Genomic DNA, 26526 nt, shown 5'->3' on the forward strand with positions numbered 1-26526 from the left:
TTTGGCCAAATTTATGAAAAGGTGTTATATGTGACTATTTTATTATTTTTTATAACAACAATAATGATATACATTATATTTATGAAAAGAGTTGGGTTGGTTTTATATACCCTACCCAACTCTTTTCATTAATATAAAGTTAGCCAGAAGACAAAACTATTCCTATGTTGGCACATCATTTTAGTCATGAATGATCAAAACTTTAAAATATTTAAATACTTAAATATTTTTAGACATTAAACATTTTGTTAAACTCAAGATTACACACTTTCATTTTTACCTTGCTGGGTCATCTTAATATTTATATCACAAAAGATAATGAATAAAGTGAAAGCTCTGCCAACCAACCCCAGTCTCCCCTGCTGCTTTTAAACTGTGCTATAAGCTGATGCTTTAAAACTAAACTAATTTAATACACTAAATTAGTCTATCGAAATTAGAGGTGTTCAGTTTATGAATCATTTAAGAGCTTCAGACTGGAGAGACTTTTGCAGTTTGATATTTTATCCTATCTGAGCTCTGGTTACAGGGCAACAACAACTGCGTGTTGCTCCGCTAGACGATTGTGTGTGTGTGTGTGTTTGTGATCAACAACCGCGTCAGCAGCTCTGAATGGAAAGAGATTGCAAAGGGAGCTGCAATTCCTTGGTAGTAGAGAAGAGATATGCTCAGCTGTTCTCTGCCCTAGGAAACACAGCTTTAAGTTCAGTCTGGTTTTTAGAGGGGGGCTGAGACAGAAACATGTGTATAAACACACTTGTTTATGCTCTATGAACCTGTGTCAGAGAGTATGCTGGAAAATATAGTAGATATGAGCATGTATATGTGAGTGTGCTGTTTGTGTGAGTGTTGGTTGTAAGCCCCGGCTTCTATTAATCCCCACTTCAAAAGGTCTGACTGCCTTTTTCTTTTCGTCTCTGTCCATGTCTCTCTCGCTCTCTGTCCCTCTCTCTCTTGGGAATGGTAGGAATGCTACATGACGTCAATGCTGACATTCCCAGAGCAACAGCTGAGAATGGAGGGAAGGGAGGGGCAACGGACAGCGAGAGAGAGAGAGAGAATGAGACACAAGGAGTGGTAATGGACAGAGAAAAGCAGTTTGGTAAGAGCTGAGAAAGTTTCTTAGGGAAAAACAAATCACTCCACATATACAAAAAGTATTTCCCACGGGTAACAAAACTGTAAATTATTAAAACTTTTTTAAAAACGTTAAAACTTTTTTAGTAAAATGTTTTCTTTCTCAACAAATAGTGGAAGGAGGTGCTTTACCTTCAGGAAAGCAAGAAAAGCGCAGAACGACAAATTAATGTATTTAGTCAGATTAATTTATTTAGTCAAATTAACAAACATATATAGTAAAACGGTTGCAAATTTAGTCTAAAGGGGCAGACTATTTTGGGGAAAAAAAGGATAATTACTGACAAAAAAATGTATAATTTTCCCACCCAACTTTGATAACACTGTTCAAAGTTGAGTTGGATGAAGAAAAGCAGTTTGGTAAGAGCAGCATGGGAAGAAAATCATTCATTCTATATCAAATTAATTAATTTATATAAAATAATAAATAATTAAAAATATATATTTTTTACTAGGCTAATAATTTAATATCCTTTAAATAGATTATGTCACAATTATGCCATTGTTGTATAATTTTTACCATTTAATTCTTGGTTAAATTTAGGTTTAAATTTAATTCTTCACATAACAAAAAAAAAAAAAACATCAAAAGCGGCATGGAACACCAAAATAATGCATATTCATTGAATGCGCCAAAGAATACACACACAATCCCAAGAAACCATGGGAGGCGTTTTTCCAGTGACTCCACAGCCTCTTCACTGATTAAATGTTCACATTTTAAATGCCCACTTAAAATGTCCATGAGACTCATGTGCTCTTTGAAGATCAGTGGCAGGAGAACCTACAGCTGTCAGGGACTGTCAAGATCGGCTGGGAGGAGAGAAGGGAGTGTGACAGAGTGGGAGGGGAGGGGACGGAGCATGCTGGTTTAAGCTGGGCATTCAGAATGTCACGAGTGAGATATGAAAAACAGCTGAGAGGGGAAGAGTATGGGAAGACAGTTATGCAAGGGCACATAAATAGAGAGGAAAAGAGAAAAAAATAATGATCATTTAAGAAAATGGAAGGACGGAGTAGGAAAAATGACATGTGTGGTGTTGACCCATAACATTCATGTCACTCGTGCCCCATGGTCCCATGAGGGTGTTTACAGGCATGCTTGGAGAGCACAGTGTGAGCTTCAGCTGTCACAAGCAAACAGGTGTGTGAGCGTACAGTGGAAGTCTGATCTGATCACCTGCTTTCAGATTTTTGTGTTCGGACAACCTTCATAGAGCTGCTGTCCTTCTCATAATCACAGTCAGATCAGATCATATATCTTATCGGATGAGATTGAAAACTCTCATTCCACTCTGCAGGTCTAAAGCGTGCCCTTCGATTTCAAGTAGTTTGACTCAGACTGATGCATTATTCAGGTGAAAATGAAGAGGCATTATCTGGGCCGTCTGGCTGTTAGGAGGAAAGACTTACCCACAGGGCTTGGGCACGCTCCGTTTGAATTGTTGAGGTCACCTCCCAGAAGAGCACCTGGAAAAAGGACAAAATAGCTACAGGAAGGCTGAAATTTCAAGTCTAGAGTACAGACTCTAAATCTAGATCTAAAGCCAAACAAATCTGGAACAGAAAATTAAGTTTTTGGACTAAAGGAAATAACATTTGTCTCAGATGATTTGATCACAGATGGTCAGCCAAGACAGACTGTTGTTTACACCTGGTCTGAACATGTGTCTTTTGGGGGATGGGATACAGAATTTTAAGGGAGGGTGTCTTATTTCTGGACTATATAGATATTTTACATCAATGTGTCATAATGAAGTGCACATTCAGTGAAGTCTTTTGCATTTATATGAATCATATTTAAGATGTATAGTGTTTGTACAGCATATAAGTGTACACTACCATTCAAACGTTTTTTTTAAATTGATAATTTATTTAAAATTAATACTGATAATAAAAAAGACCTCTACACTGCTACAAAAGATTTCTATTTCAAATCAATTTTGTTCTTTTGAACTTCTCCACAAAAATATGAAAACAATTTTAATCGATAATAAAAAAGAAATGTCTCCTGAACACCAAATCAGCATATTAAAATGATTCCTGAAGGATCAGGACACTGAAGAATGACTGGAGTAATGGCTGCTGAAAATTCAGTTTTGACATTACAGGAAAAAAATCATCTTAAAAATAGGCAACAGTTATTTTAAACTGTAATAATATTTCACAATTTTTACTGTGTTTTTGATCAAATAAATGCAATCTTGGTGAACACAGCATTAAAAAAATCATACTGACCCCAAAAGGTAGTGAATATATTGTACATACTATGATACAATTGCTCAAGTATACTTTTAAACACTGTCTCATTTATGCTGCACAGCTGTGCCTATAACATTGTCCACCTTCCCTGTCTTGTGGAAATAAAGCTTTTATTATATTCTTAAATGATTTGATCAAGCAGTTGTTTTATTTCAAAGCTTTCCCTAGCAGAGATTACATGTTATGTGAGTCAGTAGTCCTTCAAGTTTTTTAAGGATGCATCAGGACACATTAGAGTTTACACTATAAATGTGACATGTGTCCTTGACCACCTCCAAAGGAGCTTTAAGTGATCAAATCACAATGAGATGCATTGAACCTCATTTACAATTGTATGCCTCAAGATGTTGATAATAGGTGTAAAAAAGATGCTACAGCTCAGCTGATACTGACATACTGAAATGAAAACTTAACAGAATTGGCTGAAGTAAGACTACATGCTGTAAGGGTGCATATTACAATATTACAATTCTGGTCAAAATATTCTGGTCTGATCAGTACACTATGTAAGCACTCCAGAGCAGAGGAGATGAAGGTTTGACAGTCACTTTTATGCATGAAGCAGTGGTATATCTCTGAAACAGTTGCTCCGGGTAATCCGACACCCACAGGGCAACATTATAAGCTCATGTACACAACATGAGTTACTATTTCCTCCTTCCTGCTTTGCTTACTGGTACCCAGCGCCATTGATCTGCTCAGGATTTTACCTGCACTGGCAGGTCTCTGTGGCAGGCCAGGAGACACCGTGTTCCTCTGCAGCTGCGGTTGCTGTGGCGACAGCAGGCGTGGGTCTGAGAGAGTGGAGGTGATGAAGGAAGTGGTGACAAGGCTGCTGGGATTGCTGAATGGCAGAGGGCTCTGACTGGACACCGGCACTGTGACTGGCATGGAGAAAGTGGGCGGTGGCACTGTGGACTGAGAAACACAGATAGAGAGGGAAATGTTATCGGCTTAAACTCACCCACCTGCATGTACATCAAGACATTGCGCAAATGGTCACACACCGGTTTTAACAGCATGCAGTGACTTGTGCAAACATCTTCAAAGCAGAGCACGTGAAGCTACAAGGTGTGGAGTTAATTTTGTAAGACGCAAAATCTGTCAATGTTTTAGTGTGAATTATCCAGGCTGGAAATGAAAGGAACAGGAAGTCTTCACTTCATTTGCATCTTGATTTCACTGAATCATCCAGTGTTTACGGTCTTATTTTAACACTTGTTTCGTAGCCCAGGATTATACTCAATTTTAGTCTGCAACAGTTGTCCTTAAACTGGTAATATGGCTCGAGGGAATAACCCACCACGCACAGTAGGCTCAGGTGTTTCAAACAAGGGGCATGTGGCCGTGACAACTCCTGAGTCAGCCGATCCTCGTTCTTGTGCCTTGTGAAGTGCAATTAGCCAGCTTCAGCAATCAGTGTGGACTCAAACTGTCCAGATGTTCTGATGGAGACCCATTTTCCAAAGATCCTCAGCAAAACCAGGGCCTCTAAATTTAGAATGTGGGCCGCAGTAGGCCTTGTGTATTCTGAGTGGGACCCAGTTTGATAGAGTTAGTCTGGCTGTTCCTCTGTCCTTCTCCCTTTCTCCTCTAGCCTCTCTGTCTGAGCTTCAGCAGAAAAATGTAGTTTGAAGTGTGCAGATTATAGTCACTACATTCTTAAAAATAAAGTTTCCAAAAGGGGGTTTTCGCAGTGACGCCACAGAAGAGCCGTTTTGGGTTTCCCAACGAACATTTCAGTGAACAGTTCTTAAAATAACCATTTTTTTTCTTAGTGTGAAGAACATTTTAATAACCTAAAGAACTCTTTTTCATATAAAGAAGTTTTGTGCAATGGAAAGGTTCCATGGATGTTAAAGGTTCATGGAATATAGACGCTATTAAGGAACTTTTAGTTTTAAGAGTTAGTTTCAACAGACAGCTTTGTTGTTATAGCCAAATATGGGTTAACGTTTCCTATAAACACTGTCTAATGAGATTCTACTGATGCCAAAGCTGCTTTAAATGAATATTCCAGGTCAAACATATCCAAGCTATAGTTCTGGAGGGAGTAACCCATTGTAGCATATGCTATAGGATAAGACTGTGGACGAAGTAACTAAGTTCCAGCACTGCACGCAGGCCAGGCAGGGTGAAGGGAGGGGAGGGTCATTAGTGTGAGATGAGCAGCTGGTTTTAAAATATGGAGCACCAAGACAGAAATAATCTAGTTTGCTAGTCTCCAATTTCTCAGCCAGAAAATGCAGTCTTACACTTCTGATGTGCCTTCAACAACTGAAGATAAATACAACAGACTCAAGATTATATCAGTCTAGACACACAGACAAGCGATAGTCAACTGTGATAAGAACGACACTTGGTACTGAAAGAAAGACTGTGTGACTTTGAGGAAGACTGTGACCAGTGAAGTGAGAAAAACTGACTGGTTTGGGAAACAAGTTAGCAAATCATATTCACATGAAGTCCCTTTGGCTTGGAGCTTACTGCAGATCACAGTGCACATGAGAAATGATCTTTCAGGGTCAATAAATAGATTTAATTTTCAATATATTTTAAAATGTCATTTATTCCTGTAATGGAATTTTCTAACTTTTTAATGGTAGTGTCTATCCAACATCAACCGATACAAAAAATATATAAAAATAATAATCACTGATATAGCACTGATGCATAGTGCATTCCTGTTTGATGCACAATACTGAAATATTACTCTTTTTTTTAACTTAAGTTGAAATTGAAAACAATTCCAGAATAAAAAACAAATTTAAATTAGCATGTTTTGTAATATTTTTTTCTAGGAAGAAGAAAAAAAATATCTCAAGTAAATTTCCTCACAATCCAGCTTTATCCACTGAAATTGCCATGACAGCCAAGTCAGACAGTTAGTGGTGAATATATAAAAACTCATTACAAACTGATCATTTTCCGGCCTGTTAAGTAGAGCTAGTAGTGCACATGCTGCTGGGTGTCCCCAGTGAGAGGGATTAAGGTTTTAGCTTTCCTTCCTCGGGCACTCATGCTGGGATTATGTGGGAGAGAAGAGAGAGGTACTGGATGACTCTCTTTGTGCTCCGGCCCGTGAACGGTGCACTGGGCGGAGAATGGGAGGGGGGCGAGAGAGAGGAAAACTGGCCCTCCGTCAGGTGACGAAATGCTTTGTGGATGCAGCTACCAAGCAATTTCTAATTTCCAGTCCCATTAGCATTACAGAGAAAAAAGAACGCAACTTACTACACTAATCAGTCTCTGCTGCCCACATCATGTTGAATCACGTTCACCATGTAAATGATATCAAACTTGGGCCCACGATACAATGAGAAAGGGAGCAGTACTTTCTTGTTTCTGTACCTTGTGAGAGGAGATTCCTCATGCAAGGCTCATGCATAAAGCATTCTTGACAGTGCCTTAATGAAAATTATCTTCACCGACGCCTCAATCGGGACCCAAATGAGTCAGAAGTCTATTCCTGGCAAACACGATACAAGCATCAGTCAACGCAGAACATAAGAACATAAGAAAACAGAACGCAGAATCAAGCCAGCTATAAATCACAGGCGCATTTGAAAACGTGGATTGTGAGGATCAAAGGGATGCAGCCCACACTCGCCCTCTCGCCCCCGACTGCCCTCTCCTGGCCCAAGCACACACATTCAGAGGGGATTGAGGGGTGGTGGGAGGGGAATGGGGTGAGAGATGGTTGCTAGGTGCTCTGTGAGTTGGTTGCCGGGCCGACAGCAGGCTGTGTGAGTTGGTTTGCCGGGGCCAAAAGCAGGCCTCTTCACACGGGTACTCACTGAAAGCCTATAGCTCTGCATCATTTTATCAAACTCCTCGTCTATCTTTTTGTACTTCTCCTCTGTGCGAGGTGTGAGGGAGAACGGCTCCTCGGGGTCTGGGCTCTCCGAATCCCGATGCTCTTTCTTGTTCAGAGCCTTCATTTATTTCCGACCGAGGATAGGAGAGAGACAGAGGGGAAGAAAGAGAAGGAGGGAGGTTAGAACGACAAGGTAAAGAGGAATACTCACTCCGTAGCGTTTGAAGAGGATGTCCAGCTCCTGGCTCTTGTGATATTTGTCCTCCTGTAACGGACTCTGGTCGATTGAATCGTCCCCATCTGGCTCTGGACTGTTGCAACCGTTAAAGCCTTTCTTTCTCAATGTCTTTGAGCATTTGGAATGGGAGAAGAAAGGGAGAGGAGCATATTTCACATTTAGAAACACAAATGTCAATCAGAAAGAAGCAGCACTGATTTATTAAACCTACAGAGTAATGTGTGACACATAAACCAAGAACACTGCACATCAGCAGATTGTTTCATGAGGAAGTGAAGAGGCTAAATTCGATTTTACACCATGACTTGGAAAACGCTGAAACTGCGCAGCCATTAGACAACCGTGGGCTGGAAATAATTTATACGAGGCTGAAAACGAGAGAAACTCAGTTTATCGGTTTCAGCCTGAAAACAGCTTGAGACTTTTTTGAGAAGATTTTCCAAACAAGATTTTCTCTAAGTAGCTTTGATGGGGGTATCGAGGCTGAATGGAAAACAGTTTTCAGCAATGCTTTCTTCCTTTTCATAGAGGTCATGGTGACATAAAAAGTGTGCAAAGAAAATACAGCATAAAATTTTTTTTATCCAGATCTGTTTTTTTTCATATACACTACCGTTCTAAAGTTTGGGGTCAGTAAGATGTTATATTTTTCCAAAATGTCTCTTATGATAAAATAAAATAAAAGAGTCATCTTGTAAAAAATCATTACAATTTAAAAAAATATAATATAATATTTTTTTAAATGCAATTGATTGCTAAGATTATTTTTCAGCAGCCATTACTCCAGTCTTCAGTGTCACATGATTTTTTAGAAATCATTGTAATATGCTGATTTGGAAACTTTGAATAATAGACAAATAACAGCATTTATTTGAAACAGAAATCTTTTGTAACAACATAAATATCTTTACTGTCACTTTTGATCGATTTAATCCTTACTGAATCTTACTTATCCCAAACTTTTGAACTGTAGTTTTATAATATATTACATTACATTATATTACATTAGTAAATTAATTTAAATTAACTAAAATGCAAGTGGTGAAGGGTGTTGTCAAGCTGTTGCTATGCAGTTGCTAAGGTGTTCTGAGTGGAAAAAAGTATAATCACTTAGAAATGTAACAAACACACCTCTCCACAAAACGCTGTACAACTGGAGGCTTTTGTGAAGCCACAAATCAAGCATTGAAATGAAATATTAAAGGGGTCCTATTATGCTTTTTCACTTTTTTAATGTTAGTTAGTGTGTAGTGTGTATGTTTGGGCATAAAAAAGATCTAGAAAGTTACAAATCTCAAAGTCCATGTCAAATTTTCGGCATGTCTAGAACAATTCCTACAAGTATAACATGACGTAGCTGGGCGCCGCGGACAAATGCCAAATGGCGCCGCTGGTGTGCCTACACTCATAGAAAATAAAGTATTTGAATTTTAAAGATGTGGCGCAACGCGACACTGCGATTCTCGTTCGGTGTGCGACCGCCTGAAACGCTGTTTTTTTCACCTCCGTGCCCAAACGTCTTTGTTTGGGCTTCCGAAAGCGGATGATGTCAGGAAACAGTGGTTGCAATTTATTTTTTAACTCTGTTCCTGAGCATTATAACCCCAATTTGCTATTGTGTGCTGCGCATTTTACTGAGGACAGCTTCCACAACATGAGGGAGTACAGTGCCAGATTCGCCCAAAAGTTTTGTTGAAAGACAGAGCAAGGGGCGGGGCAATAATGAAACACTGTCTAAGCTGTTCGCCAATCACAACGCACTGGGACAGCTAACCAATCACAAAACATTTTGTTTTTCGGAAGGCGGACCTTCATCAAAGCCGGAACTAATCGAGTCGTTTGTGCCAGGCTGGGGAGAAAGGTATTTTAATCATGTAAATTATGTGAAAAATAATGTTTTTCGAACCACTAAGCATGAGAGCATGTTCTAGTACACCCTCAAAACAAAATCAAGACTTTGTAAAAGAGCATAATAGGACCCCTTTAAGCAATAGGGGCTGTAGAAATTCCTAACCCCAAGTATGAGCATTAGCCTGAGCAAGCGATGCTACTAATTTATAGATTTGATGAATGATGAAAAAAAAAATACATTGCAAACATTTGAGCTAGCTCGATCGTTCATACATAACACTCTCTCTCGCACGCACGCACGCATGCACACACGCACACAGGGAGGTGTTGGTCAGCTGATCAGCCTGTCTCTGAGTTGGCTCCATCTGTTCACCTGTCCCTGTATTTCTCTGCCTGCTGTCTCTCCTTTATGGGGCGGGTGCGTGTTTGTGTTGCCAAGGGAAGATTCCCCTGCAGAGCTCCGCTGCCTCTGACTGGTTAACCTCGTTCAGTAGCGCCCCTCCCCCTGCAACCGCCTTCCTTCCCTCCCTGCGTACGGTCCCTCTCTCTAGCTTCCCCTCCCCGTCTTCACATTATTTAATCTTTTACCCCTCGACCTTCACTTTCTTTCTTCTAATGTTTCTGAATGTTTTTTTACACTATATCTTTGAGTCTTGAAGTAATGCTCTCATTCTTCCACGACTTACTGAGCTGACTCATTTCTGTCCTCTATTCCCCTTCTCTCTCCATCCCATATCCTCTTTTCAAACTCCCACTTTCTATGTGGGATGTTAGCAAAGATTTGAGAGGGGCCAAAGTTAAAGTTTAAGAATCTGCAATTGAAAAATACATTGATCTGAAAATGAGGGGTCTATGGTGGTTTATGGTCTTAAAACACACACATAACTCCATTTCTCAAGTGGGTGCTGATGTCTAACGCAGGGAGAATGTAATGTCACCTTCCATTTGCAGTGTGTAAAGCAGAGAAGGCTGCAACCCCCCGGCCATCCCTTGAGAACACGCTTAAAGCCTCGGCTTCGCCACAGCCTGCCGGCTTACACAGACAACAGCGTCCAGAAACACCCATCTGACAGATTAGCGCCCCCTCTGAACCTTCCACACCTCCTCCTCTTCATCCTTCCATCTCAATTCCTCCTTTAAAGGCAGCGTGTCTGCCATTATCAGGCGAGTCTGACTATAACTCATACATGAGGCTAATGGAGTCATTTTAGCAGCTGATCTGGGCTGATAGCCCACGACTCAGCCCACTGTGGAGGCGGATCGGAGAGAATAAGCTGAAGTACATCATCTCGATATCGAAGAGGGCTTAGCCAATGTCAAGCACACACAGATTTCTCATCTCTTGCAGACAGAGGTTAAGAGTTCACAGTCATTTCATCACGACAATCTAACGCTAGTGGTCACACTTGAAAGGAACTGCTGCTATCAGGCATGTCAAAAGTGCTGGTTTTTGCCACTGTCTATTATGTAATTTATAATAATTAAACAGTAATGCTGATAATAAAAAGAGAAAGCCACTTACTGTGTTTACTTTATTTATTTGTTCTTTATTACTGTTTGTTTGAATAAAACTTCATTTTAAAATTAATTAATTAAAACTTTTTAATTTAACTTAATTGACAAATGTCAAATATTAATTTGTTAATATTTATAATAATAATAATAATAATAATAATAATAGCAACTTTAAAAAAAAATAAAGCACTGTTAAATGGTATATACATTTTTGCCATGATCTCAAACTTGAGAATTGTGAAATTTCACTGGCATTGGCATTGTTGTGACAAAACTAGCCAATGTTTTCAACACTTAACTTTCCAGCTCAATATGGAAATCAACATTCATCAGAGATGCCATGTATATCAGGCCCTATATAACCCAATAATTTATGCTGCCTGACCTGTTTGAATCTTAATTTGAATCTTTTCGTAGAAAATAAGACAAATAGCTGAATGGACTAGTTTAATAGTGCTTTATTTGAGGTCAATCACTATTGACTGTCAGTATTTCGAAAAGCAATGACATGACATGAACACAAAAATAAAAAAAACTTTGTGCTGCAAAAAAATGTCATATAGGTTTAAAACAAACAATGACGGTCCCTTTAAGTGTCCCCAGTTTGATGTATTTCCAAGAAAAACAGAATATTCAGGAAGGCGGCACTTGATTTTATCTAGTGGGATTTGATTGGATTGTGAAAAATGGATTATGAAAATATTAATACTATTATTTTCTTCGCCCACATGACCTTGGTTATGTCAGCAAAATAAACATTGTTTCAGAAGCAGAGAAAGTTGTTACATTATGATGAAAGATTATCATATTTTTCATTAGAAAGCTGAGGATAGATGAATCACGCCAACCATTTATTAAGAAAATTAAAAAATATATATTTGATGTTTTTAAGTCCCCACGGCCTCTTTATCTGAGCTGCTTATGAAAAAGGTTGTGTTTCTCTTCTTACCACCTCCTTTCAATCCCAACTGATATCTACAGGATCTTCATCCTTAAACACCCACTCTTCATCTCTCTGTCTCTTTCTCCTTCTCTCTGTCTCTCTCCTGATTGGGATCTGCAGTCAAGCAGATTAACGAGCTCTGGCAGAAAAGGCAGGCAGCCCCCATACAATCACACACACACACACACGCATACACATACACACACTAGGCACGTGCAACACGAGGCGAGCGAGGAGATGAGAGCATCGAGAGAGAGATGTAGCAAGAGAGAAGAAGAGAGGCTATGTGAGTACATAATATGCATCTGTTCAGTCATGCATCAGTGTGAAAGCATGCCTGCCTGAATATGTGTGTGTGTGTGTGTGTGTGTGTGTGTGTGTGTGTGTGTAATTGTGTATACAGTGAGCTGTAAGGTGAATGAGGGGTTTTCTCTGGGTGAATGTAAGCCACTTCATAATTTAGAAACAGCAAATCTCCCTCACTTCATTGAACGGTCTCTTTTTGCCTGCATGTCTCTCTCTTTCTGGTCTCTTAAAGTCAAATAACCAGGTAAAGCAGAGAAGACGTGTTTTTAATTGGGCATGAGCCACAGGAAGGGCCTTCTGAATGGTGCTACCCCCAAAAACATCAGGCCAAACACTGGGAACTCAGCACCAGGTCTGCCTCTACTGTCACTCTGCCTCTCAATATTGCATGAGACAGCCTTCAGCCTTAACACACACAAAGCAGCCCAGTCAGCCTTGAGCTGATGTGGCCCACAGCGGCCTAACGCCCTCACCACACACACACGCGCACACACACACACACACACACACACACACACACACGCGCACACACACACACACACAGTCTCTCTCTCTCTCTCTCTCTCAAGAGATTTCTGCAGCTGCACCCAACAGGAAACATGCACCTGTACCACCGGGGGCTTCTGCAAAAGAGTCATCAGTTTCTCAACATCACACACTCTACAGAAGTATTCACCCTCTGATGACTGCATTTTAAACTGCACAGAATGACCATCTAATCTTGAAATAAATGCTTTACTTTCTTCTGTACACACACACATTTGAAGTTTTAAAGGAACAGTTCACCCAGAAATTACAATTCTGTTATGATTTACCCACCATCATGTAGTTTCAATCAACATTCAGTTATTTTAAAAGTATAGTTCACAGTGAACAAGTTCATAGCGATGACAAATTGGACTTGTGTGAATTGTGCACTACATCCTGGATCTTCTTAAGTCATGATAGTTTTGAGTGAGTAAAAGACCCAAATTTAAGTTGTTATTCACTGCAATCTCTACCTCTAGTAAGCCAGAGAACCAAAGCAACTAAATCACTGAATCAGTGAGTTGAACTTGAGTACCAGTTCTATCCAATTTGGAAACAAATCATTCTTTTGAGCTGGTTCTTTTCAATTAAATGTTTGATCCGGTTCACAAGTTGCACTGAATGATTCATTATGGAAAACAGCTGCATTAAGGTGCATCAAGACAAGAAAAAATAACATATGGGTTAGGAATACGGATATGAGGTTGAGTAAATAATGACAGAATTTTTTCTTTTTGGGTGAACTCTCTTTTTAATTCGGGCAGCATTCAAACTATATAATCTGAGACACTCTTTAACTCTTCCGGTGAGGTTATATGATAGTTCTGTGTGAGTAAAAGACCTAAATATAAGTTGTTGTTCACTAATAATCTTCTTTTCCAGTGAGCTGTTAACTCGAGGACCAAAATATCCAAATCATTGAGTCAGTGAGTTGAACTTAAGAACCAAACCAGTTCAATTTGCATGTGAATCCCTTGTTTGAGCCGTTCTTTTCAACGAACCGCTTGGTCCAATTCATAAATTGCATTGAACTACTCATCATGGGAAACAGCTGCATTAAGGTGCATGAAGAAAAATAAAACAGCATACAGGTTCAAAATACCATGAGGGAGAGTAAATGACAGAATTTTCATTTTTGAGTAAACTATACTTTTAATTCATATGATGTTTAAGCTATACTACCTGAGACACTCTTCCACTGCTGCTATTCTTTCCGAGTTAACGCTACGCGCCCCAGAACAACATGCCACACACATGCAGTCGCCATCTTGTGTTGGACAGGACAGACACCGGATGGGCACTGTGTGTGTGTTTGTGTGTAAGCCACTTTTTCCTCTCTGGCCAAAGGCAGGAGGTGGTAGAGGGTGCAGCTGTCCCTACCTCTCCTGTCCCACCATCGTCCAGGCAGTTAGCCAGCAGCGTATAGAGATTCACGAGCCTCTGAACAACCCTACATGCTCTCTAGACCTGCACACACACTCTTTCTCTCACATGTGCTCGGCCTCCCTATGGATGAGTGTTTAGCTATGCAAAAGCCTTGCCATTTCACGAAGAACTTGCAGTGTTGTGGATTTACACTGTCACTATGGTATAACCAGGGCATATTTTGGATACGGTAACATGGTAATACCATAATATTCTTAGAAGTACCTTGGAGTACCATGTAAATAAAGTAATATATAAATCAAATAAAATTTGTCAAAAGTCAAATTAGCATGGTATTAGCATGGTCTGAATCCATAATGAAAGTTCACGATGTAATGAAACAACAAATTTAGCTTTAGTTACAGTATTTGATAAATGTCAATATAAATGAGAAGCATCATGAAAACAAGTCATTGCAATTACAGACATTCCTATTTGGACGGGATCCTTCTCAGAGGACTTGTGTGTTAGGAGGAAAACAGTAGGTAATTTGCTCTGCGGTTTTAACAAGGTTTTTGTGAGGAAAAACACACACATTTACCTGGCCTCCTCAGGGAAAACTTGTCCCGACCAAATAGGGCTATTAACTGAACTACTGCAACCGAATTAACACGGTTCACCAAAGACAGGAAGGAAGGAGTGAAAAGAAGGAGCAAACAAATAAAGGATGAATGAGACCAACAAACAAAGAAAACAATTTCCTGCAACCTGAAATTGGGAGGATTCACGGTGGGCTTGTATGTCTGTGTTACCTCAATGATGTCTGCGTTGGTCCTGCTTTCGTGCGGCTCATTGTACTCAGTGTATTTGAGGAGCACTTTGTCCATGTCGGTGCTGGCATACTGGAAGAGCTTGTTTGAGTGATTGAAAATAATGAGGGCAATCTCACAGTCACACAACACACTGAGCTCGTAGGCTTTCTTCATCAGACCAAACTTCCGTTTGGTGAAGGTCACCTGTGGATAGAGAGAGAAAGATGAGGTTAGAGAGGGAGAAAAAGATGATGATTGAGATGAAGGATGAGAACTGAAAACTACATATTTTATTTGCAGTGAAACAAAAAAGAAGATCCTAAAGTTATAGTCTGCTTAAAACAACCAATTACGCACATTCATGTTGTTCCAAACATGAATGTCTTTCTTTCCTGTGTGAAACTCATAAGAAGATATTCTGAAGAATCTATTTTGATGTTCAATTTAAATAAAATTACAAATAAGGATTAGAGCTTTCAAGATTCAAAAAGGATGCAAAAGCACTATTATTATATCATAAATATGTTATCTTAAAGTAATATGATAAGATATATGATATTTAAATGGACATACTGAAATTTAAGACAATCTTGATATGTGCTGAGCCATTCAGAGTTCGCTTAACAGTTAGCCTAACAATTTCACTGTCTGGGAAGATACACATGCAAATTTGGCCATTAAATTGCCATTAAAAATGCCATTAAACAAGAAGAAAAATGTAGTTAAACATTAAGAAAAAGAGGAAGACAAGGATGAGTGAAGAGATGAGAACTATATCTAATGCAATTTTGCTTCTTAGGTAAATTTGTCTTATTTTAAAGGGGTGGTTCATGTTTTTTTTCTAGGCTTGATTGTGTTTATGGGGTGCAGTCTAATATGTGCTAATGCTTTGTTACCTTTATTCCACACCACTCTGTCCCTTCTCTGAGAAACAGAGCCCCTCCCTCAAAAATACGCGATGGGCTCTGATTGGTTAGCTAGCCCAGTGTGTTGTGATTGGCTAAACCGCCTCTAGTGCACGTCTAATCGTCCCACCCCTCTCCTCAGCGGCATGTGCTCCAGTTGTATTGTAAACAACGGCGTCGTTAATATCGCTTATCAGTTTGAGCCCGATTGAGAAGCAGAGGATATTATTGACAAGGATCGTGCAGAACCTGTTGCAAGCACGGCTTTTAATGGTAGGCCTATGTTTTTTGTTTGTTGTTGTCTCATACTTTTAGATACGCCCTGAGTATGTGTGTGTGTGTGTGTGTGTGTGTGTGTGTGTGTGTGTGTAATCGTGTATACAGTGAGCTGTAAGGTGAATGAGGGGTTTTCTCTGGGTGAATGTAAGCCACTTCATAATTTAGAAACAGCAAATCTCCCTCACTTCATTGAACGGTCTCTTTTTGCCTGCATGTCTCTCTCTTTCTGGTCTCTTAAAGTCAAATAACCAGGTAAAGCAGAGAAGACGTGTTTTTAATTGGGCATGAGCCACAGGAAGGGCCTTCTGAATGGTGCTACCCCCAAAAACATCAGGCCAAACACTGGGAACTCAGCACCAGGTCTGCCTCTACTGTCACTCTGCCTCTCAATATTGCATGAGACAGCCTTCAGCCTTAACACACACAAAGCAGCCCAGTCAGCCTTGAGCTGATGTGGCCCACAGCGGCCTAACGCCCTCACCACACACACACGCGCACACACACACACACACACACACACACACACACGCGCACACACACACACACAGTCTCTCTCTCTCTCTCTCTCTCAAGAGATTTCTGCAGCTGCACCCAACAGGAAACATGCACCTGTACCACCGGGGGCTTCTGCAAAAGAGTCATCAGTTTCTCAACATCACACACTCTACAGAAGTATTCACCCTCTGATGACTGCATTTTAAACTGCACAGAATGACCATCTAATCTTGAAATAAATGCTTTACTTTCTTCTGTACACACACACATTTGAAGTTTTAAAGGAACAGTTCACCCAGAAATTACAATTCTGTTATGATTTACCCACCATCATGTAGTTTCAATCAACATTCAGTTATTTTAAAAGTATAGTTCACAGTGAACAAGTTCATAGCGATGACAAATTGGACTTGTGTGAATTGTGCACTACATCCTGGATCTTCTTAAGTCATGATAGTTTTGAGTGAGTAAAAGACCCAAATTTAAGTTGTTATTCACTGCAATCTCTACCTCTAGTAAGCCAGAGAACCAAAGCAACTAAATCACTGAATCAGTGAGTTGAACTTGAGTACCAGTTCTATCCAATTTGGAAACAAATCATTCTTTTGAGCTGGTTCTTTTCAATTAAATGTTTGATCCGGTTCACAAGTTGCACTGAATGATTCATTATGGAAAACAGCTGCATTAAGGTGCATCAAGACAAGAAAAAATAACATATGGGTTAGGAATACGGATATGAGGTTGAGTAAATAATGACAGAATTTTTTCTTTTTGGGTGAACTCTCTTTTTAATTCGGGCAGCATTCAAACTATATAATCTGAGACACTCTTTAACTCTTCCGGTGAGGTTATATGATAGTTCTGTGTGAGTAAAAGACCTAAATATAAGTTGTTGTTCACTAATAATCTTCTTTTCCAGTGAGCTGTTAACTCGAGGACCAAAATATCCAAATCATTGAGTCAGTGAGTTGAACTTAAGAACCAAACCAGTTCAATTTGCATGTGAATCCCTTGTTTGAGCCGTTCTTTTCAACGAACCGCTTGGTCCAATTCATAAATTGCATTGAACTACTCATCATGGGAAACAGCTGCATTAAGGTGCATGAAGAAAAATAAAACAGCATACAGGTTCAAAATACCATGAGGGAGAGTAAATGACAGAATTTTCATTTTTGAGTAAACTATACTTTTAATTCATATGATGTTTAAGCTATACTACCTGAGACACTCTTCCACTGCTGCTATTCTTTCCGAGTTAACGCTACGCGCCCCAGAACAACATGCCACACACATGCAGTCGCCATCTTGTGTTGGACAGGACAGACACCGGATGGGCACTGTGTGTGTGTTTGTGTGTAAGCCACTTTTTCCTCTCTGGCCAAAGGCAGGAGGTGGTAGAGGGTGCAGCTGTCCCTACCTCTCCTGTCCCACCATCGTCCAGGCAGTTAGCCAGCAGCGTATAGAGATTCACGAGCCTCTGAACAACCCTACATGCTCTCTAGACCTGCACACACACTCTTTCTCTCACATGTGCTCGGCCTCCCTATGGATGAGTGTTTAGCTATGCAAAAGCCTTGCCATTTCACGAAGAACTTGCAGTGTTGTGGATTTACACTGTCACTATGGTATAACCAGGGCATATTTTGGATACGGTAACATGGTAATACCATAATATTCTTAGAAGTACCTTGGAGTACCATGTAAATAAAGTAATATATAAATCAAATAAAATTTGTCAAAAGTCAAATTAGCATGGTATTAGCATGGTCTGAATCCATAATGAAAGTTCACGATGTAATGAAACAACAAATTTAGCTTTAGTTACAGTATTTGATAAATGTCAATATAAATGAGAAGCATCATGAAAACAAGTCATTGCAATTACAGACATTCCTATTTGGACGGGATCCTTCTCAGAGGACTTGTGTGTTAGGAGGAAAACAGTAGGTAATTTGCTCTGCGGTTTTAACAAGGTTTTTGTGAGGAAAAACACACACATTTACCTGGCCTCCTCAGGGAAAACTTGTCCCGACCAAATAGGGCTATTAACTGAACTACTGCAACCGAATTAACACGGTTCACCAAAGACAGGAAGGAAGGAGTGAAAAGAAGGAGCAAACAAATAAAGGATGAATGAGACCAACAAACAAAGAAAACAATTTCCTGCAACCTGAAATTGGGAGGATTCACGGTGGGCTTGTATGTCTGTGTTACCTCAATGATGTCTGCGTTGGTCCTGCTTTCGTGCGGCTCATTGTACTCAGTGTATTTGAGGAGCACTTTGTCCATGTCGGTGCTGGCATACTGGAAGAGCTTGTTTGAGTGATTGAAAATAATGAGGGCAATCTCACAGTCACACAACACACTGAGCTCGTAGGCTTTCTTCATCAGACCAAACTTCCGTTTGGTGAAGGTCACCTGTGGATAGAGAGAGAAAGATGAGGTTAGAGAGGGAGAAAAAGATGATGATTGAGATGAAGGATGAGAACTGAAAACTACATATTTTATTTGCAGTGAAACAAAAAAGAAGATCCTAAAGTTATAGTCTGCTTAAAACAACCAATTACGCACATTCATGTTGTTCCAAACATGAATGTCTTTCTTTCCTGTGTGAAACTCATAAGAAGATATTCTGAAGAATCTATTTTGATGTTCAATTTAAATAAAATTACAAATAAGGATTAGAGCTTTCAAGATTCAAAAAGGATGCAAAAGCACTATTATTATATCATAAATATGTTATCTTAAAGTAATATGATAAGATATATGATATTTAAATGGACATACTGAAATTTAAGACAATCTTGATATGTGCTGAGCCATTCAGAGTTCGCTTAACAGTTAGCCTAACAATTTCACTGTCTGGGAAGATACACATGCAAATTTGGCCATTAAATTGCCATTAAAAATGCCATTAAACAAGAAGAAAAATGTAGTTAAACATTAAGAAAAAGAGGAAGACAAGGATGAGTGAAGAGATGAGAACTATATCTAATGCAATTTTGCTTCTTAGGTAAATTTGTCTTATTTTAAAGGGGTGGTTCATGTTTTTTTTCTAGGCTTGATTGTGTTTATGGGGTGCAGTCTAATATGTGCTAATGCTTTGTTACCTTTATTCCACACCACTCTGTCCCTTCTCTGAGAAACAGAGCCCCTCCCTCAAAAATACGCGATGGGCTCTGATTGGTTAGCTAGCCCAGTGTGTTGTGATTGGCTAAACCGCCTCTAGTGCACGTCTAATCGTCCCACCCCTCTCCTCAGCGGCATGTGCTCCAGTTGTATTGTAAACAACGGCGTCGTTAATATCGCTTATCAGTTTGAGCCCGATTGAGAAGCAGAGGATATTATTGACAAGGATCGTGCAGAACCTGTTGCAAGCACGGCTTTTAATGGTAGGCCTATGTTTTTTGTTTGTTGTTGTCTCATACTTTTAGATACGCTGTTATTTGTAAATGCTACTGCTTATGTTAGCTTTTAATATACAATTTTATCCTGATTAAAGCTTTAATACAGTACGGCAACTGCACGCGCGTCCATGTTTAACGCTTCTCTAGCTATGTGAAAATAAGTGTATAATTGGAATAGTTCATTGTAGGAGGTGAGCTGAATGAGAGAGAGAGAGATGCAGAGTGTGTGTAAAGCAGGGGGACGTGAGGAACAGTATTAAGAACCGCTGCTTTAGAACATTGATTTTGAAACTTGTGAATCCATTAGAAACGTTAGAAGACAGAATCGTGATTCATATATGAATAGGTTTTTACGTGCACCTCTAGTTTTCTCTTCCTCTTCTCTCTAGCAGTGCAGCATGGCCTCGCCCCCTTTGCTGCCTTTTCCCGAGGGCAGGGTTTATCTGGGTTTGTGATGTCACAAACCCGGGAAGTAACTCATTGTAGTCCCTACCAGCCGTTTTTGTAGGCATTAAACTCCCAGCATTTTAAAAGACAATATCTCCGTTTGCATTGAACTTTCAACTTCGTAACTTTGCAGATAATGTTTATGCTCAAACAGCAACATTAGACACTAACTAACGTTAAAAAAGTGAAATCGCAATGAACCACCCCTTTAAGGCTATTAGATAACTTCGGAATACAAAGTCAAAATTTGCACTATGGTGCTTTTGTGTTATTTTCAAAGCGTGAAAGATCCAGTGCCCATTCATTGTCATAGAAAGGTGAAGATGAACCAGCTAAAAGACCAACTACATTCTTTCAAAACATCTTCTTTTGGAATTCAACAGAAGAAAAGAAAGTCATAAAGGTTTGGAACCACATGAGGCTGAAAACAATAGTGACAGGATTTTTAAAATGTTTCGTGAATTACTCCAATGGGAATTTTTGCAGTGCACAGAGGTTGACTAGGTATTAGCCGCTGAAGAGCCGATTCTTCTCTCTCAGAATTGACCGGCTTTCTTTCTTGCTCACTGCTAGCAAAAGTGCCACCTCAAGAAAGAAAGTTTTTCTGCTCAAACCCAGGACTCCTTAACCTTAAGAGCTCGACAGTGTTAGCAGTGATTGTATCTCTGTAAATAAAAGCACTTTTCCATTAAATGAAAGAATCTCCTCCAACTCAACAATCAAGGAGCTGATGTTCCTTCTCTTCACACTAGCACCAGGAAAAACACCAGCAACATAATTGCCATCGAAAATAGAAATCGCAGGTAACCAATGGCAACAGGAGAATACAACTTTATCATTGTGAAGAATGTTGAGAGGCAGCGACCTGACTTCTTTCCACTTCTCTCTCTCGATCCAATTAACCTCAGAGCCGAATGCTTACCTACTGACCTTCACCGCACACGCGGACTCAAGCTTGCTCTCTCACCTGCTGCTGTCTGTCTTTTCCGGATGCCTCTGTTCTTCTACACCTCTCTTCTTTGCTTGCCTCAATGCTGGAGTTTGGTAATTAAAATGCACATTTTATTGCAGCAAAGACTGTAGTTCATGTCCTCTTCTCATACTCTTTAATTCTTTAATTGCTCAAATACCTGTTACACCACAGGAAGGTCGGAAGGACAAGATGTACAGAGCAGAATGGTTTTCTAGAGGAAATCTCAATTAAAAGTGATATTTAGCACAAATTGAGGCTTAATCTGGGTCAAACAAACTACACGACTTTTTTTGTAACTTTGTTAAAAATATGATTAGTCAGGCACACCTGAGGGAGACAAGAGAGCGCTGACACAGCGAAGCAGGCTAAGGTTGAGTATGCACACCTGCTCCGGTCAGAGTGACTACACCTATCAGCACAACTGTGACCAGAAAAACATTTCCCATACATTCACAGCCATCCTTCTAAGAGATTACACACTAGCGAGTGGAATTTCTAACTCTAAACTAAACATCATAATTACTTTAAAAGCTTTCATTAGGATACTGTTATGAAGTTTGTGATTTAACAAGTTTCATATGAAAGGTTTACCTATAGTGGAACATGGGGAGCCGAGAGAACAGAAATGAACCTTAGGTGAACACCACTTAGGTGAATATAACAAAATAGCAAAAATGAACACTTTGGTAATACTATGTATTAATCTAAACAAGTCAAACATTGCAGTGTTTGTATAGTTAATAAAAACTGCTTAAACAAAAATTACACAAAAAACTATTATATACTGTATATTTATATAATTTGTTTCTGTGCTTGATTAAAAAAATTAAATATCTGTTTTATCCTTTAATTTATACTAAATTATACTCATTTATACTTAATTTAAAAAATTGTTAATTAATTAATGAATTTATTTTTTAATTTTTTTTTAACATTTTCAATCTGTTTACTGTTTCTTTTATTTGCACCACTGTTGGCTATTCTTGGTGTATATCTGCTAGCCTAGGACACAGTTTATAATAAAGAATGAGCTAAAAAATAAATCAATACATAAATTTTAAAAAACAACAACATGAAATGCCACAGGATGACACTAGACAGCCCTGAGAAATTTGATGCAGTTATTCATATTTAAATTATATAAGGTAACTCATTACCTACGGCAGCCCTAAAATACTAAAATTTAATTAAAATGAAATGTACTCAAAGACTAAAACAAACTAGTGATGCACAACATTAAAAATTTAGCAGATAAGATGATAATTATTTTCATGTTATAGCTGAAAACTGATATCATTGGCCGCTATGACATATCCATTTTTCTAAATAAATTCTAAATAAAGAATAAAATCAGTTAGAATTGAATGTAGGTATCACAAAATTAGAATGTACTGTATAAAAAAAAATAGATATTTGATTTTCTAAAAATTACATTATAATTATGTATCCAGTATAGTCCGACACATAATGATTAATTAATAAAAAAAAAAATCTGGCAATAACCAATATGGTACCAATTTATTGCACATTTCTGAATAAAACCAATACTAAAGCTCAAATAAACTAAAAGTAACAGTTATATGTAAAAAGTAATGAAAACTTAACAAAATCCTGCTGCATCAGTTGAGACAGAAATTGAAAAACTGCACCACTCAAACAAACAGCAATGCTTTGAAAGCACCAGTGTTTGCACCCTAAGGGAAGAAAACCTATCAGTAGTTAACTTGTAGTTGTCTCTGCTTATTAAACTGGGATAGGAAAAAGTACTTAAAGATAAAAAAAAATCCACACCTCAACTATAAATCAACAGAAACCTTTCACTGGAGGAGTAAGATTTGATTTGGCCTTACGCTGTTTGTCCTGTACAAGATGTCTAAATTACAAATGCAACTTAAGGCAACTCACAAGAGTCAGACCTAATAAGAATGATTTCAGTTCAAATCCTGTGTATATTCCAGAGAAAGCTGACAAAATGAATTATTTTCAGTTACGTATTCAAAACTGAAAATAATTCTCATATGTTCAACTAAAACACTGATGCGGCAGACAGTCAGGCTTTGCACTCACCTGTCTGTTACGCTCGTCTGTAATTCGCTGAATCTGGATCTTTTTCCTCCCCATGGCTGCTGTGATTGGCCGAGCAGGGGTGGGGGCAAGGTTGGGGGTGTGGTGAGGTCAGAGGTCAAAATTTCTTGAGGCAGTTACAGGAGCACAAACAGCGACAAGTCGCCTCTGTGTATGAAGATGTGTGTGTGAGAGAGTCTCTCTCTCTCTCTCTCTCTCTCTCTCTCTCTCCAGATGCCACCTGTCTGAAGCAGCTGGGCTCACCCGTCTTCCTCCACTGATAAAAACAGGAAGGAGGGAAGGAAGGAAGTAAGTATGTGGCCTCCTGGAAGGGCCTTCAGATCATGGTCTGCTCAGGGTGCATGTCATCCGACAGGTGTCTTTTCTGATATCCAAACCCCCCTGGAAAAAATCTGGTGATGAAGATGATGATGGTCTTGGGATGAATTCTGTGAAAGAAAAGAGAGACGGAACTTAAAAACAAAACTGGTGTGACACCTAAGTATTAGGGTAGTCAATCGATTGAAACATTTTCTGTTGGGGGGTGGATCACAATTAAATTACGTATTACATGTATCTAGATCAAAGTCATTTAGAACAAAAGACAGAAAAACAGACAAATGGGCTTCTTACAATATTATAGCAAAAAAAAAAAAATTTTTATATTTGCTAAATATACAAAAAATGTATTACATAATATGTTGGTTAACGCATCACATGAATTGCAATGCATCACATATACACAACCGTTTAACAGTTTAGGCTTGGTAAGATTATTTTTATGTTTTTGAAAAGTATATTATGCTCACCAAGGCTCTTTCATAAATTTGTTAATATCTAAACTGTCACTTTTGATCAATTCAGTGTATCCTTGCTGAATAAAAATCTTACTGGTCCCAAATTGTGAACAGCAGTGTATCAATATTTACATAATTAATTATTTAATTTTATACAATTTAAGAGCCCAACAAACTGAATTTCAATTATATGCTTCTGCTACCTGCTCCTGTAATTTTATGAAGAAAAAAAATCTTGAAAGATTATAAAGATTATTATTCTTACTAAAGATTATAAAGAGTATTATTCTTAATAATTTCAAACACAAAGCCTTTACCATTGAGCCTGTCAAATATCTTGCTGTCTGTGATTATTGTGTCACTTACTCACCCCTACATTTATGCAAATGAAGGGTGAATTTCAAGCCTCCAAACTTTAGGGTTCCCACACTCCCTTGTCAGTAAATTTCCATTGTTTTTCCAGGATTTTTGCAAATCCATTTTTAAAGACTGGACTCAAAAAGAGTAATTTTTAGCTTAACAAATACTTTAAAACTAATCAAACTAGAATAAAATAATTTCCATGACTTTTTAAAGACACTGTTAATTTCTTTTTCAGGCATGGAAATCACACTTTTGAAGTTCCCTGATATTGCTAGGTTTCAGGACCATGATGGGAACCCTGAAGCTAAAGAGCCGCCTGGACAGAATAAGCAAACCTCACCTCAACCGTCGCTGGGTTTCCCCTAAAAAACACATAGCATGACATCCACATATACAGCTGGGCAGAGCCCCTTTCTGCAGCCTGACAGAGCCTGATTATGTGTTCTTGTTTACAAACCGCTGACGCCGATGTCGCTTATAGACCTAAAGCATCTTCACCTGCAGGGAAACACCTGCTGAAGTGTCTCTCTACTTGAGTGTGTCATCCAGCAGCACTCACAGTGTTCTCACAATAATAAGTCACCCTTGTAGTTGTTTAGTCAACATGGATATTTAGCTGCGTTTGAAGGTTAAGTGAATTTTTCACTTTATAATAATAAAAAAACATGTTGAAACAAACAGTGAGAACAGATGCCTGGGAGCAAGACGGCACAAGTTTGTGTGTATGAATGAATGGCTGCATGAATGGATTTACTGCCGCCTAAGAATTGTCATATGGGCCAGGATAATTTTAAAACATGCTATTATTATCTCTGCCTTCGATTAAAAAGCAACCAGGGGCTTAAAACAGAATTCTATATATATACATCCAGACTGTACACACTCACACTCACACATCCCCACATGACTGCTGACACAAGCTGACTCCCTGATCAGGGAAGCCTTCAAACTTCCTCATTTCCTCTTTTCAGGTCAAAGTGCACATGCTCAGAGACAAACTTATGAGAGTCTGTCCAACTCGAATGACGAGTTTTTACTTCCTTGCCACTTCCCTTGCAATAAAAAGCAACAAATAGCCCAAATTTTCACTTCCAGTCCAGAATTAACATGAATTCTATAGGCCTCTTGGAGAAAGCACACAATTAATAAGTGTAGTTCAGAGTTATTGTTGAATAGAAGCATATTGAAGACTGCAAAAAGGGCAACTGGAAAAGGTCTTCTACCTTATTCCTGCCAAACAAATTCTTTCTGGTAAAGTAAACATCTTCAAAGGGTTGCAGTTTGTTCGAGCCAACCGTCATGTCAAAATTATATCATAACAATCCTGATAGGTTGATGGCACCGTGAGAATGCAAAAGTATCAACTCTTCTAGGCTGTTTTTTCTTTCTGAAAAGCAGACAAGAAATATATTTCCCCACTACAAGCTTTTAAGCTAAAGAAAACTAAACAAAACACCAAACACGTCTATTAAAACAGAATGAGATTTTTGCCAAACTAAAAAAAAACAACATAATGGTGTAGTTATGGCATCTGAATAATGGTGGATGACTGCATGGAAAAGGCAGAAGTAATGTTTGGAAACAGGCAGATCTGTAAAGGAATTAAACACTTCACCATTAAAGCCGACTTTTTACTATTTCCGACATTCACGCATGACTCGTCTGCATTTCGTGAATCAGTCGTTATCTCCGCTTATTCACTAGGTTAAAATGAATGAATGATGAAAGTATGATTATACGCACACAAAATAAATAACCACCAATATGTTTGAAAGAAAAACATAGTAGCTTTTCTATGGATAATCAGCCTAAATAATTATGTAATAATCATAAAACAATTATTTCAGTTATTCATAACCACCCATTTTACAGAAATCGTGTTAGAGGGAAAATATTGGTAATTCACACCTTGTGCTAACAATTTTGATTGAAATACATGACATCTAGTCTGGTGGGCACATACAATCTAGCGAAAAGTTCAAATCAAAGCCCAAATTGGGCCTGAAAATTCTGCATAAGCAT

The 26526-nt window shown here is 38.8% G+C and overlaps 1 protein-coding gene across 13 annotated transcripts in view; it reads right to left on the bottom strand.

Annotated features, from left to right (window-relative positions):
• mef2d (myocyte enhancer factor 2d) overlaps positions 1–26526 on the bottom strand; it is a 65342-nt gene that overhangs the window by 13717 nt on the left and 25099 nt on the right. For 9 of the 13 annotated variants that reach the window (XM_016289187.1, XM_016289192.1, XM_016289191.1 and 6 more), the window contains exons 2-6: positions 23348–23793; positions 18668–18871; positions 7197–7334; positions 4110–4317; positions 2551–2607 (exon numbers count right to left, since the gene is read on the bottom strand). In XM_016289187.1, the coding sequence (XP_016144673.1) occupies positions 2551–2607; positions 4110–4317; positions 7197–7334; positions 18668–18871; positions 23348–23401 (661 nt within the window). In that variant the 5' untranslated portion in view covers positions 23402–23793. Of the gene's footprint in view, positions 1–2550; positions 2608–4109; positions 4318–7196; positions 7335–7427; positions 7563–18667; positions 18872–23347; positions 23794–26526 lie in introns of all 13 variants that reach the window. The other 4 variants (XM_016289190.1, XM_016289188.1, XM_016289198.1 and 1 more) reach the window with 1 other exon arrangement.

The sequence above is a fragment of the Sinocyclocheilus grahami genome, unplaced genomic scaffold, assembly GCF_001515645.1.
Source record: "Sinocyclocheilus grahami isolate Dianchi unplaced genomic scaffold, SAMN03320097.WGS_v1.1 scaffold242.1, whole genome shotgun sequence".
NCBI classification, from domain to species: domain Eukaryota; kingdom Metazoa; phylum Chordata; class Actinopteri; order Cypriniformes; family Cyprinidae; genus Sinocyclocheilus; species Sinocyclocheilus grahami.